At 38.1% G+C, this 14,555-nt stretch overlaps 1 protein-coding gene across 17 annotated transcripts in view; it reads right to left on the bottom strand.

The window, feature by feature from the left end:
• Herc1 (HECT and RLD domain containing E3 ubiquitin protein ligase family member 1) overlaps window positions 1-14,555 on the bottom strand; it is a 168,981-nt gene that overhangs the window by 82,104 nt on the left and 72,322 nt on the right. For all 17 annotated transcript variants that reach the window (XM_087562124.1, XM_087562106.1, NM_001420916.1 and 14 more), the window contains 2 exons: window positions 7,284-7,552; window positions 18-233 (listed from right to left, as the gene is read on the bottom strand). In XM_087562124.1, coding sequence (XP_087418250.1) covers window positions 18-233; window positions 7,284-7,552 — 485 coding nt within the window. The remainder of the gene's footprint in view (window positions 1-17; window positions 234-7,283; window positions 7,553-14,555) is intronic.

Here is a 14,555-nt window from a genome sequence, read left to right as displayed (position 1 = left end):
TCACTCATACCACTTACTTGATAGTGATGCAATCGGCCACTCTCTCCTTTGGCTCCTGTGTATCCAACAGTGCCTAAACCGAAACACCCTGCCAGAAACTGCAGTCTCACAGACGTGAGCAGGGTGGATGACTGGAAGCCTGAACTTGACCTGCTTCCTGTCAGCAAGATGTTACCCTTTTCCTCCATGCCAGACAATAGAGTGAGGATCTGGTGAAGTGCCTCCAAACGAAGCTTGAAGGAAAAACATTTGAGACTCTGTCACTAAACTCAAAACATAAAGAATTCTGTATGCCACAGCTAATATGTTATCTAGAACAAAGAAACAAAGAACAAAGAAAGTCTAACATTTTCTAAGAATGAAGCATTTTATTATTACTGTTTATTAAAACAAAATGCATCTAAAGCCTCCTTGAGGATATTTTAATATAAAAGAAGCCACATATACATTGGGAAGAGTAGATTTGGGTTGGTTGGTACTGAGGGCTGAACTCAGGATTTAAAGTGCTCTACTGCTAAATAATATACCCCAAGTTCCTAAAGAAGTAACTGTAGGGCTTGGGAATTTAGCTCAGTGGTAGAGCGCTTGCCTAGCAAGCGCAAGGTCCTGGGTTCGGTCCTCAGCTCCGGGTGGGGGGGGGGGTGAGTAACTGTATTTATTCTAGATGAATCTGAGAATTCACTTTCTATCTCTGTGAAAAATTGAGTTGGAATTTTGATGGTGATTGGATTGAATCTGTAGATTTTGGTAGGATGGCCATTTTTACTATGTTAATCCTGCCAATCCATGAGCATGGAAGACCTTTCCATCTTCCAAGGTCTTTGATTTCTTCAGAAACTTGAAGTTCTTGTCATACAAATCTTTCTCTTGCTTGGCTAGAGAGTCACATCAAGATATTTTATATTATTTGTGCCTATTGTGAAGGGTCTTGTACCCCTAATTTCTTGCTCAGCCCATTTATCCTTTGTGTAGAGAAAGGCTACAAATTTGTTTGAGTAAACGTAATATCCAGTCACTTTGTAGAAGTTGTTTATGAGCTACAGGAGCTCTCTGGTAGACTGTTGGGCATCACTTATGTATACTATCATATCATCCACAAATAGTGACATCTGGACTTCTTCCTTTCCTATTTATACCCCTTTGACCTCCTTTTGTTGTCTAGTTGCTCTGGCTATATTGAATAAGTAGGAAGAGAGTGAGCAGCCTTTCTTGTCCCCGATACTAGTGGGATTGTTTCAAGATTCGCTCCATTTAACTTGATGTTGGCTACTGGTTTGCACTATGTTGCTTTTAATATGTTTAGGTATGGGCCTTGAATTCCTGATCTTTCCAAGACTTTTAACATGAAGGGGTGTTGTATTTTGCCAAAGGCATTTTCAGCATCTAAATGAGATGATCATGTGGTTTTTTTTACTTTGAATTTGTTCATATAGTGGATTACGTTGATGGATTTCCATATATTGAATCATTCCTACATTCCTGGGTTGAAGCCTACTTGATCATGGTGAATGATTGTTTTGATGTGTTCTTGGATTTGGTTTGCGAGAATTTTATTAAGTGTTTATTAAGGGAAATTGGTCTGAAGTTCCCAAATTCATCTGGAATAACAAAAAACTGAGGAGAGTGAAAAAAAGTCTCAACAATAAAGGAACTTCTGGGAGAATCACCATCCCTGACCTCAAGCTCTAATACTGAGCATTAGTGGAAAAAAAACAGCATGGTATTAATACAGAGACAGACAGGTAGATCAATGGAATAGATTTGAAGACCCATACACCTATGGTCACTTTATCTTTGACAAAGAAGCCAAATCCATCCAGTGGAAAAAATAAAGCATTTTCAACAAATGGTGCTGGTCTAACTGGCCGTCTGCATGTAGAAGAATGCAAACCGATCCACTTTTATCTCATTGTACAAAGCTCAAGTCAAGTGGATCAAGGGCCTCCACATAAAACCAGATACAAACTAATAGAAGAGAAAGAGGGGAAGAGCTCCGAACACATCAGCACAGGAGAAAATTTCCTGAACCATTGGCTCAGGCCCTTAGATTAACAATTGACAAATGGGACCACATAAAATTGCAAAGCTTCTGTAAGGCAAAGGACACTGTCATTAGGACAAAATGGCAACCAACAGATTGGGAAAAGATCTTTACCAATCCTACATCCAATAGAGGGCTAATATCCAAAATACACAAAGAACTCAAGAAGTTAGACTCTAGAGAACCAAATGACCTTATTAAAAAAATGAGGTACAGAGCTAAACGAAGAATTCTCAACTCAGGAATCTTGAATAGCACCCTAAAGAAATGTTCAACATCCTTAGTCACTAGGGAAATGCAAATCAAAATGACCCTGAGAGTCTACCTCACACCAGTCAGACTGGCTAAGATAAAAAAAACTCAGGCAACAGCAGATGCTGGCAAGGATGTGGAGAAAGAAGAACACTCCTCCATTGCTGGTGAGATTGAAAGCTGGTAAAACCACTTTGGAAAACAATTGGACACTTCCTCAGAAAGTTGGACACAGCACTACCTGAGGACCCAGCTATACCACTCTTGGGCATATACCCAAAAGACATTCCAATATGTAATAAGGACACATGCTCCACTATGTTCATAGCAGCCATATTTATAATAGCCAGAAGCTAGACCAACCTAGATGTACCTCAATGGAAGGATAGAGACAGAAAATGTGGTACATCTACACAATGGAGTACTACTCAGCTATTTAAAACGATGACTTCATGAAACTTGCAGGCAAATGGATGGAACTAGAAAATACCATTCTGAATGAGGTAACCCAGGCACAAAAGGACATGCATGGCATGTACTCACTGATAAGTGGATATTAGCCTGCAGTAGATAGGCACAGCCCTCAGTTAAGGGATGGGGTCACCCACCCACCTCAAAAATTTTAACCCAGAATTGTTCCTGCCTAAAGGAAACACAGGAACAAAAAATAGAACAGAGACTGAAGGAAAAGCCATCCAGAGACTACCCCACCTTGGAAATCATCCCATCTGCAGGCACCAAATCCAGACACTATGGCTGATGCCAAGAAGTGCTTGCTGACAGGACCTCTGAGAGGCTCTGCCAGCACCTGACTTATACAGATGCAGTTACTCACAGCCAACCATTAGCCTGAGCCTGGGACCCTAATGGAAGAGTTAGGGAAGGACTGAAGGAGCTGAAGGGGATCACAACCCCATAGGAAGAACAACAATATCAACTAACTAGAGCCCCTAGAGCTCCCAGGGACTAAACCACCAATCAAATAGTATAAAGGATGGGTCCATGGCTCCAGCTACATAGGTAGCAGAGGATTGACTGCCTTATCTGACATCAGTGGGAGGGGAGGTCCTTGGTCCTATGGAAGCTTGATGCCCCAGCATAGGGGGATGCGAGAAGGGTGAGGCAGGAGTGGGTATGTGGGTGGGGGAGCACCCTCTTAGAGGTAAATGGGAGGTGACTGGGAAGGGGGACAACATTTGAAATATAAATAAATAAAATAACCAATAAAAATGTAAAGTTTGGAGATTAGATGTCAAGGTCACACTCTTCTGCATGTTGGGCATTCTTAGGAAAGTTAATGAACTTATGAGTCCCAGTTTCCTCAAATGTGAATGAGACTAATAGTTCTGCATCTAACCTACTCAAAGAGCTACTATGAAGCATTCAAGATTCATGTGAAGAGTTCAAATCTACATAGCTTTATAAGTACAAGTAGTAAGATTACGTAGAATAAATATTTTTTAGCTCCAGAACCAGAAATACTTCTCCATGGTCTGTCCAAGGCTCACTTGTGTTACTGCCTCTATCTTCTTTACCCACTATTGGACTACCCATCACTACAGTGGCTCAGCCTACCCTTCTTTGAAAAATAAAAAAAAAAAAAAAAAAAAAATGAGCTGCCGCTGCAGAGAGCCCCTGGGCAGCACCCCACGAGCGAACTTGAGCCTCGGGACCACAGGTAAGACCAAATTTTCTGCTGCAAGAAAGCTGCCTGGTGAGCTTGGGACACGGAAGCAGAATTTCTCTAGAACCGGGCACGTTCTGTGTTTACCGGAAGTCCCACACCCGCGGATCCCGGCCCGCAGCAGCTCTCTGCTCCCAGACCCGGTGAGAGAGAGACCCAACCGCCTGGTCAGGTGGGCACTCCTGAGGCTGCAGAGCGGAAGAGACCACCAACACTGCTCACCCCTGCCCACATCCCTGGCCCAAGAGGAAACTGTATAAGGCCTCTGGGCTCCCGTGGGGGAGGGCCCAGGAGCGGCAGGAACCCTGCCGGAGACACCGCCGGACCCTGAAGGAAACAGACCGGATAAACAGTTCTCTGCACCCAAATCCCGTGGGAGGGAGAGCTAAACCTTCAGAGAGGCAGACAGGCCTGGGAAACCAGAAGAGACTGCTCCCTGCACACTGATCTCGGACGCCAGAGGAAAAAGCCAAAGACCATCTGGAACCCTGGTGCACTGAAGCTCCCGGAAGGGGCGGCACAGGTCTTCCTGGTTGCTGCCGCTGCAGAGAGCCCCTGGACAGCACCCCACGAGCAAAAAAAAAAATGAATTTCTACTTTAAAAGTTTAGATTTACAGAAAGTTGTAAATCATTTTTATGTGAAGCAGTGATCTCAACAGTAATGACCATGATCACAAAATCGCAGCACTGATCATTAGCTCTGAAAAACACGTAGAGGATGCTCTACATGCAGCAATACCAACTACTCAGTCAAGATTCCATGTTTAACTGAGTTTTAAGACTTACTTTGCTTTACATATATGTGTGTATGCCTGAGTGTATGTATGTGGACCTTGTACACGCAGGTACCCATACAGTCCACAAGAGGGCATCTGATTCCTTGAATTGGAGTTATAGGAACCACCTAAGGAGGGCACTGGCAACAGAACATGGGTCCTCTACAGTATACACCCTTAATCACTAAGTCATCTCTCATCTCTCTAGCTCCAAATTAGATCAGGCCAGCCTGAGCTATATAGGGAGACTCTTTCTCAAGAGAAAATAGGGAGGAGTGAAAATGGAGAGAAAAAACAACAGATTAGATCTCAATTTAGATTCGATTCCCACAGTAATTATTACTACAATAAAGATGAGCAAAATTTAGACTAAAAAAATCAACCTCAGGATTAGGAAAATGGTCTGGGGGGCAAGAGTGTTTGCTCTGCAAGCATGATGGGATGAGCTTTAATCCCCAGCACTCATGTAAAAAGCAGGCCTTGCTGTGTGAATCTGTAACCCTAACATTGGGAAGTCAGGAACAGGTGAATCCGAAGAGCTCACTGTCCAGCTAGCCTAGGCAGCTCAATGGGCAATAAAGCAGAGAGCAACAGACAACAACACCTGACATCTTTCTCTGGTCTCTACATATGCACGACTGGGCTCACATACACACAGACCCATCTCACTAGTATACATATTTTCTTCCTTCTTTAACAAGTGATACAAAAAAAAAACTGTTCTAAAAGAAATCTCTTTAGCATTTCTCAGTAAATGATTTGTATATCTATTTTTATATAGCTATATAACTGAGGATTGAATAAAAGTTTTCCAGGCTAAAAGGTATCATGAATGGAAATTGCTCAAGAAGCCCTGAGATAGGACTGCATTAGTCTGTAATAGCACATAGTCTTCATTTTTCATGACCATGACATGTTGGAAGTAGTCTTTGTTCCTTACAAGGAAGTAACTTATAGGAAGTTCCTAAATTTGAATTTGCTCCTCCATCCCCTTCTCATAAATCGTAGAGTAGAGCTAGAGATTTGGAGATGACGGCTCCAGAGTTCAGTATTGTTGTATGTCAAGAATACATCATCTCCACATGACTTATTAATAGTAATATTCATCATGATTGCTTAAAGTTCTATCTGCCAGATTTCTAACATCATTCTGTTTTTCTCCTTCTCATATCCTATTAAAAGCAAGTTACTTGTTCAACCCACTAACAAGGGTGAAAGATTTCTACTAGAGGAAGGAATATCAAAGGATCTGTGGACAGGTTAAAACAGTCACTAATATTAGGGGCTTATTCTGTGACTATGCAAACCTCCTGGGTACCCTACATTTCTCATGGACATCTCTTCATCACTGGGTCTTTACTGCAGCAATCATTATTATGGGTATTTAATCACAAGTAGTTCCTGCCTTTTTCTCTTTTCCTTGCTTTTGTGATAGGGTTTTTCTCCTATGCAGCTCTAGCTGTCCTGGCATTGATTATATACCCTAGACTAACCTCAAACTCACTGCAATCCCTGTGGCGTCCTTCTAATGCAGAGATAAACGGTACAGAATGGAGGTTATGAGGGAAACCAATTTCAACCTTGCTTCTAGCAGAGGGAGGAATGTTATTTTGTTCTAAGAGACAAAAACTTTAAAACGTATTTTTATCTGGTTCAAATACGGCTGTGCTGCTTTCATTAAGAAAAGGATGTCAAGGTGGGTGCACACCTTCAGTTCCAGCACTCGGGGAGGCAGAGGCAGGTAAATCTCTGAGTTTAAGGCTCAGAGTCTACAGAGTGAGTTCCAGGACAGCCAGGGCTACACAAAGAAGACCCCCATCTCTAAAAAACAAAACCAACCAACCAAACATAAACCCAAAGAAATAAAGAAAAGAATGTTAGAAGCTCAAGTAGGGGCTAAAGAGACAGCCCAGCAAGCAAAATACTTATAGCATAAGCACAAAGACCTGAGTTTGGATTCCCAGTACCCATATAAAAGCTACACCTAGCAGCATATCTGTAACCCCAGTGCTAGGGTGGAAGTGAGGTACTGAGTCTACCCAGAACCCCAACTCAGAAGGTATCTTGCCTCAAAAAAACAAAAACAAAAACAAAAACAAAAACCAACAGCAAAGTTGGACCAACAAGATGGTTCAGTAGTTAAAGGTATTTGCTGCTGAGACTGAAAGCCAGAGTTCAGTCACTAAAACCCATTTGGTAGAAGGTGGGAACTGACTCCTACAAGTTGTCCTCAGAACTCTGTGGCAGATGTACTGTAAAGGACACCCAATTTAACCTCTAGACTCCACACATCTACACGCATTGTATAGCATCATTGTCTCTCTCTCTCTCTCTCTCTCTCTCTCTCTCTCTCTCTCTCTCTCTCTCTCTCTGACACACACACACACACACACACACACACACACAGAGAGACAGAGACATAGAGAGGGGGTATCAAAGAGAAGGGCAAAGCTTTTTATAGAATTATACATTCAGTGGTCACTTTTGGTCTCCAGAGTTGCTTATGAAGAGTAAATACCCACAGCTTACCTCTGCCCTTAGCTGTTGCTGCTCCATTGCAATGATGGAGGCCTGGGGACTTGTAGACATACTTTCTTCAGGCTCCTTGAAACCTGGAGCATTCCCTACATCTCCACTCACAAAACTTACAACATTTTCAATCAATGTGTGAACTCCCAAAGACTTGGTAAGGTCAAAATCAGACTCAAAGGAGTAAGAAGAATTGTAGAACCAATCTCTGGTATGTTTCAGGCGAGTCCAAGAGTCACTCAGAGATTCTAATTGACTATGCATAGGACCTACATGAAAATAGGGGTAAAAAAAATTGTACATCAACAGCAATCAAGCAGAGAAGAGAACACATTCTCAGACTTCATGGAGGCTAAGCCAACTGGTGAGAAATGGGTATTCATGTTTGAACACATGCATGCATTAAGTGAATCTGGGCAAAATGCTTCAGTAAAAAAAACAAAACAAAACAAATGAACAAAAATAAACAAAGGTTAAAAGCAATGTAAGAAACTAAAGAGTAAGCCTTGTTGATGTATCAGTGTCCATGTAAGTGCTTTAGCAACACACTGCCACAAGAAAAAAAAAAAAAAAAGGCAGAAGCTGCTCTCTAAACGCTTAATCAAAAATTCTCTCAAGTATCACAACACATCATTGCTCACAAGCAACAACAAATTGGCACTATTGGTAAAACTCAATCAAAAAGGAATTTCACCTGACTTAACATTATCACTGCAAAGGGAAGCCACAACTGCACAAAATGTCTATACATCTTCAATGAAACATTAGCAAAAATGAATATACAAGGGCAAGCAGACTTACAAAAAGGAAACATAAATACCACTTTTGGGTTTCACTAACATAAGGAACTCTCTCACTACTTATCATGTGCATATTTACCTCAGGTTGTTAAGCTCCTACATAAAGGAAGGAAAGTTTTGCAAACAAGTAGTGTCTATTGTAAAATAGTAATGGTGTTATCTGCAGTTTGTACTAGCAGCTGTAATAGCTAAGATTATTTGCTTGCTGATGAGTATTTTTTAGGTTAAACCTTCAAACACCAAATGTTACCATGTTAGAATACTAAAATAGCTTTCTAAGTTACATGCCAAGTTTAGCTTTAAATAAGACATATCCATATCCAATTCATATACTTTGTCTTTAAACATCCTTAAGTTTGCTTTATTATACTTTTGGTTCATAATAAACCCTCTCATCATTGTTCTATGTTTGGCCTGCTTTTGTATTTATATATTTATATTATTATTGAATATAAATATAAAACTGACAAAAACTTGTATCAATTTGTTTTCTACCTAAATTTTTACTAATCTGAAGCTTAGGCTTATTATTCTCTTCCTTTTACTGCTATTGAATTTTGTCTTACACTTACTCTAAAGACAGATAATGTTTAACTGTGGCTATTATTTTGCATAGGCATGTATTGTGCATTTTTGTGGGGATATAAATACCTGTTTGTTTCTAGATGCTCATAAATGTTTATGCACCTGAATAAAGCTTGACGTAGGGTGTCTTCCTGGATTATTCTCTATTAACATGTTGCTGAAGGGTCTTGCAATGAGCCTACCACTCACTGTTTTGGCTAGGTAGCTATCTAGCTTGCTCTGAGGATTCCCCTATCTCTGCCTCCCTTGTGATGGGGTTATAGGTGAGCTACTAAGCCCAGCTGGTCTTCAGGTAGTTCTGGAGTTCTAAACTCCAGTCCTTACACTTGCATAGCAAGAACTCTGATTCAACCACACAGCCCCAGTTTTAGCTATTTTTTTTTTACATTCTAAAGAAAGTATTATTTATATAATCACTTTAGACATATTCTTTTTATATAATATAATACTGCCAACATAAATCAAAATTACTATGTGTAGCCAGGATTCATTTCTTTGGTTGCTATATGATATCCTATTACAAAAACATACCAACTTTTGTATGAGGAATTAATTTTAAGGTATTCAACAAAAATACTTATGAAAAGAACTGTACTTGTTAAGTTATATCGGACAGAAAAGTTTGGAAAGATTACTACTTATATACTAGTGGATGCAGAGGAAGAAACTCTACTACAATATTGAGCATATAGTCTTCCTTTTTTTACTACTACACTGGTGCCAGTTAAATCTCAGGGCTTTAAAATCAGACATGGAAATTCTTAATATGGAACTAATATTATAAACTAATCCTAATCCTTATCCTTATCATGGTAAAAATCCTTATTAACATGGAAAAAATAATTCATATACCAAAGAATATATGATTTAAGTACCTTTTATATTTTAATGAAATATTCTCTTCTCAAAAGCTTCTGAGGGTAGTGGTGTGTGTGTGTGTGTGTGTGTGTGTGTGTGTGTGTGTGTGTATGTGTCTGGCTGGCTGGCTGTGTTGGGGGGATAGTAATGGATATGTGGTGTATATGGAGGAATGAGTGCAGGCTAGGACCATCTTGAATGTCTATCCCTTGCCTTCAACTTTGTTTGAGATAGAGCATCTTGGTTTTTGCTGCTGTGTATACCAGACTAGCTGGCACATAAGCTTCGAGCTATTCCCATCTTCCCTTCCTTCTTGCCATAAAGTGCTGGGAATATAAGCATACAGATACTTCAGCTTTATGTGGGTTCTCAGGACCTGACCACAGATCTTCATAAGTACATTATCCACTGAGTCATTTCCAAAGCCACAAGAATTCTTTTTAATAGAAGCTCCAGGACTGGAGATAAAGTTCCACATTAGAAAGCTTGCCTAGTATGCACATAAAATTCTGAACTCCATCTCTAATACAGAAGAGAACAATCTTTAGTTTTCAGCTTTATGGAGACGAAAGATATGAAAAAATTCCAACTTGTATGTATAGCTTTCATATAATATAGAAAAAAAGTAGTATCTATGGGTATATATTATATTAAAATATTTTTTAAATAAGGAAAAAATTTAAACAAAGACACCCATTTCTCATTTTCTTAAGCTGTCCAAGTTGAAGGGCTGTACATGACTTAACCACTGCACTAAGCTTATTTTAGTTAATACAACATTTCAGAATACAGCAGTTTGTTCTTTTAACACATACAAGCTACTTTTCAGAATAAGTCCCTAATATCCACTGTCCAATGTTAGAACCACAGAAATGAAAGAAACCTGAAGGACTATCTATGTCAGTTTCCTCAACTAAGACAGATGAATTTCCCAAGTAGCAACATTGGTTGGTTCCTTAATTCTAAGTGAAATAGGTTCATAGATTCCTGTGATTTAATAACTCAAAGCTCACAAATCCATGGAAATTCCAATTGCTTGGTTACTTATATAAAGGCTCAGTCACTAATCTACCCATAGTGAACCGCCTTTATATACAGAGAAATATTCCATGGAATTATTGGACATGCCCAAACTGAATCCCTTCTGAAAGCAGGAGTCAGCAAACTTTTCTGTCATATGTCACATAGTAAACAGTCCAATGGTCCATAAGGTCTCAGCCACAATTGTTCAATGCTGCTATTGTAATAAGAAACAGATAAACAAATGAGCACAGCTTTATTTCAATTTACCAAAATAGTGAGAGGTCAGACCTAGCCTACTAGATGTGATTTGAAAAACCTTAAAGGATAAAATTATTGGGTACATGATTCAAATAAACTCCTTATGAATAAAACATAAAATCAGGAAAAAAGAAAAGGCATGATGCACACCTTTAATCCCAGCAATCAGGAAGCAGAGAAAAGAAGATCTCTGTCAGTTCATGGTCTGCCTGGTCTACATGTATCCCAGGCTAGCCACATGGTAAGAGTACTCTCAAACACAACACAACAAAACAATGGAGGCCAAAAACTTAAAGATAGGGAAATGAGACACAGAATTTTACTTAAGACAAAAACTATTAACTTTAGATTGTTCTGTGTTGTTTAATCTCAAAATAAGTAAGCAAGCTAAAAGGGGAAGGCTTCTACACCTCAGCTGAGATGAAGGTCAATGCTGACTACTTATTAACTCAGAGGTGACTTTGAGACTGTTTACTTGTCCTTACAAACTTGGCTCTTAAATGGAATCTTCAAAATGAACATGGCTGAGCTGCAATACATACTTTATAAACCATAAAATATGTAGGCAAGCTAAAGGGAAAAAGTTAAACATGCCATCATGTACTTGCTTGAAGCTCTTCTTTTTTCTGGGGCTCAACTGGCCAAAAAGGAGTAAATACCCTACCACATGAGAATCAGAGACAAAGGGAGAAATTTGATACAGAAGATAACATTTACATTCTTTATGCAACTTGAAATGCACAGATAAAATAGCATTTCTCCTAATTTGCTACACCATGAAACACACATAGATAAATGTATCCAGCATTACTTCAGCAATAAAATGCTAACAACACTGACAAAGGCCTGAGGGATGGGACTCAGCTACACTTAACCAGAAGGTTTGCCTAGTGAGGCCTCTGCGACTGCTTCTTAAGTTGTTGAGAGTCTACCCCTTTCACCATAACAGCTCATCTTACAAAGGAAGCAGCAAGCACTGGGAAAAGGTATTATCTTTCTGTAAATAATTAGTTCAATCTGCACAATCACAGCAAATCTTTTAAGTATGTGTCAAATACCAAAATATCAACAGTTTTTGCTTTGTTGAGAATTTGATAAACTTATGAATAAATGAGTTCATATCTGTGAAGTACTTATAAATAATGCTTAGTAACGATGAGCAGTTTATAAACTTCTGAATATAAATTTCACTTTGTCCCTAAGGAACTTGCTTCATCTATTTCTTTTTAATAAAATGTACAGGTTGTTTTTAATTCTAGAATTTTTTTGTTTGGTCTTGCTATGTTGTCTGTAACTCTTGGAGTCAATTGACCCTTTTCTGCACCACCACCACCCCTCCAGTCCCCACCATACAGCTGTTACAATAGAAACTTCTAGCATAGAATTTAACATTAACATCTCTGAAGATGAACACGGTGATCTGGCAAAAGGTTATATGCTCCCATTGCTTTGCACTTTCCACATTTGCTTAGATGACAGTGAAATATTAGCCAGAATTAAGGGTTTTCAAAAGAACAATCATGTTTAATTAGCATAAATTTTAATGTCCCTATTGTCAAATAATGAGTGAAGTACAGGTGATAAACCTTTCAAGATTTAAAAAAAAAAAAAAATTGAAGGGGTTGGGGATTTAGCTCAGTGGTAGAGCGCTTGCCTAGGAAGCGCAAGGCCCTGGGTTCGGTCCCCAGCTCCAAAAAAAAGAACCAGAAAAAAAAAAATTGAATATACACTGATCATTAATTATCATTTATTCACACATCCAATTTTAATAAACAAAGTATAATTAAAGCTATTGTTTCTCTTGTTCCTCTTAACTGACTTTCAGAAAGTGAGGATCACTAAGACCAACAAATAGAAAAGCTATTTAAGAAAAAAAATCTTGTATTTCCTCCTCAACTACTTGAAATGAGTAAATATGCATGTAAAAGAATCCTCTTTGGCTAGATATTTATTTGTTCTCCAAAGTACAGGTCACAGTTGCACAACAGTTTGGTGAAAACAGTTCTCATACTTAACTGTCCTAGACAAGATATGCATTTTAAAGCTTATGGAATCTGATTTAGTTTGACAAGTGAATAAGAATAAAAAATACTAAGCTACCATTTAAAAGCAAAACAAAATACACACTTCCTCTAGTGTGTGGTCCAAGGCTAATCATTAAATATTTAAGATTTGTAAAAATTTAGAACATGTATCAATGTTTTTAAATTTTTTAATTAAAGATTTATTTCAAAGTGTTTATGGGGTTGGGGGGAATCTGTGCACATGAATACCAGTGATTTTTCTGTTGTTGTTGTTGTCTGTTTTGAAACAGAGTCTGTCTACACAGCTTCACTCCTGAAACCAGTGACCTATGAGGGCATGCGATCCTGTGGACCTTGAGTTAGAGGTTGTGAGCAACCTGATAGGATGACAGGAACCAAACGGTAGTCTTCTCCAAGAGCGGTATATGCCTAAACCACGGAGTGATCTCTCCAGACCCTCCTACACTGTACTTTCAGTGTTTTTGAAGAAAGGTTTCTATTATAGTGAGTAAAATCTATAAAGTATGTATTTTTATTATTATTAAAGTCTAGGATTCTGAGACAAAAAAGTAACTTTTTTGGATTACATTCCTAAAATAGTAACTCTTTAACTTTCTAGTTACTTTATTGTCATCCCTAGGAATAAAATAAAGGGTAAACTTACTCCCTGGGAACATTAAAACAGAAAAATTGACATGATAAATTGGTACCACATTAAGTGATTTGATAAAATTTCAAATAATCACTTTGCCTCCATATTATAATTTCCCAAATGAGTAGCTATTTAAAAAATTCCATAAGGGTCTTCTTTATATGCTTTTCTGATTTAAAAACAACAACAAAAAAGATAAATTCCAACAAGAAAATAGTGAGGTGCTAGTACTATCTTGAGATTTTTAAGGAAGATTGTTTGTCCATACATCAAGTTAAGATTAATGACTTGAATAATTTATATCTATTTAGAGCTAATGTTATAGGTGAATTACACATAGCTTTAGGATAAAAGCTTTGAAAAACTGTCAATAGGCAACAATTCTAGGTTATAATTTTAATACATTGTTTCACAATTAAAGTATGAGCTACTCCATACCATTCAAAGATAAACTCCTTTCCTTTATTTAAAAGATACTTCTTTCACACTGGCATAATTAGGGATTAAATATCAAATGTATACTTCAAGAGCAATATAAAAGTTCTAAAAGAAAAAGTAATAACTACAGCCAATGGACCACCACTAACAAACACAGCTATAATAGAATATTTCATTAGCAAGGTCTCAAAGTATAGGTTAGCTCCCTTCTGCTCCTCAGTAAGTCTACAGCTGTTCATTCCCTGGAATCAATAATCCTGCAATGCTCTAGCACTCTTACTACCACTCCTGAGTCCCAGGACAACAGGCAAGTACCATCATGCTCAGATTCAACATGGAACATCTAACAATATTCACCTTACCTAAACCAGCTAGAAAAGTAAGTTATGTTCCAAAAAATTGATTGAATTTTCAATTTCCGAAGTATTTTAAATAGAATGTATACTGTACATTACATTAATATTTTAATAATTTTATCTTATAACAATTTTATAATAAACATAAATCATAAATATAAACTTAGAATATTATAACAAATACTTTTATAATAATAAATTTTCTTTTATATCATAAATAACTTGGTTTTATTTTTGTTTTGTTTTTAAGAAACCCAGAACCTTCGATACATAATAAT

This window comes from Rattus norvegicus, chromosome 8 (genome assembly GCF_021556685.1).
Source record: "Rattus norvegicus strain SHRSP/BbbUtx chromosome 8, alternate assembly SHRSP_T2T, whole genome shotgun sequence".
In the NCBI taxonomy this organism is placed as follows: Eukaryota; Metazoa; Chordata; class Mammalia; order Rodentia; family Muridae; genus Rattus; species Rattus norvegicus.
This window is presented reverse-complemented; position numbering and strand designations above follow the sequence as displayed.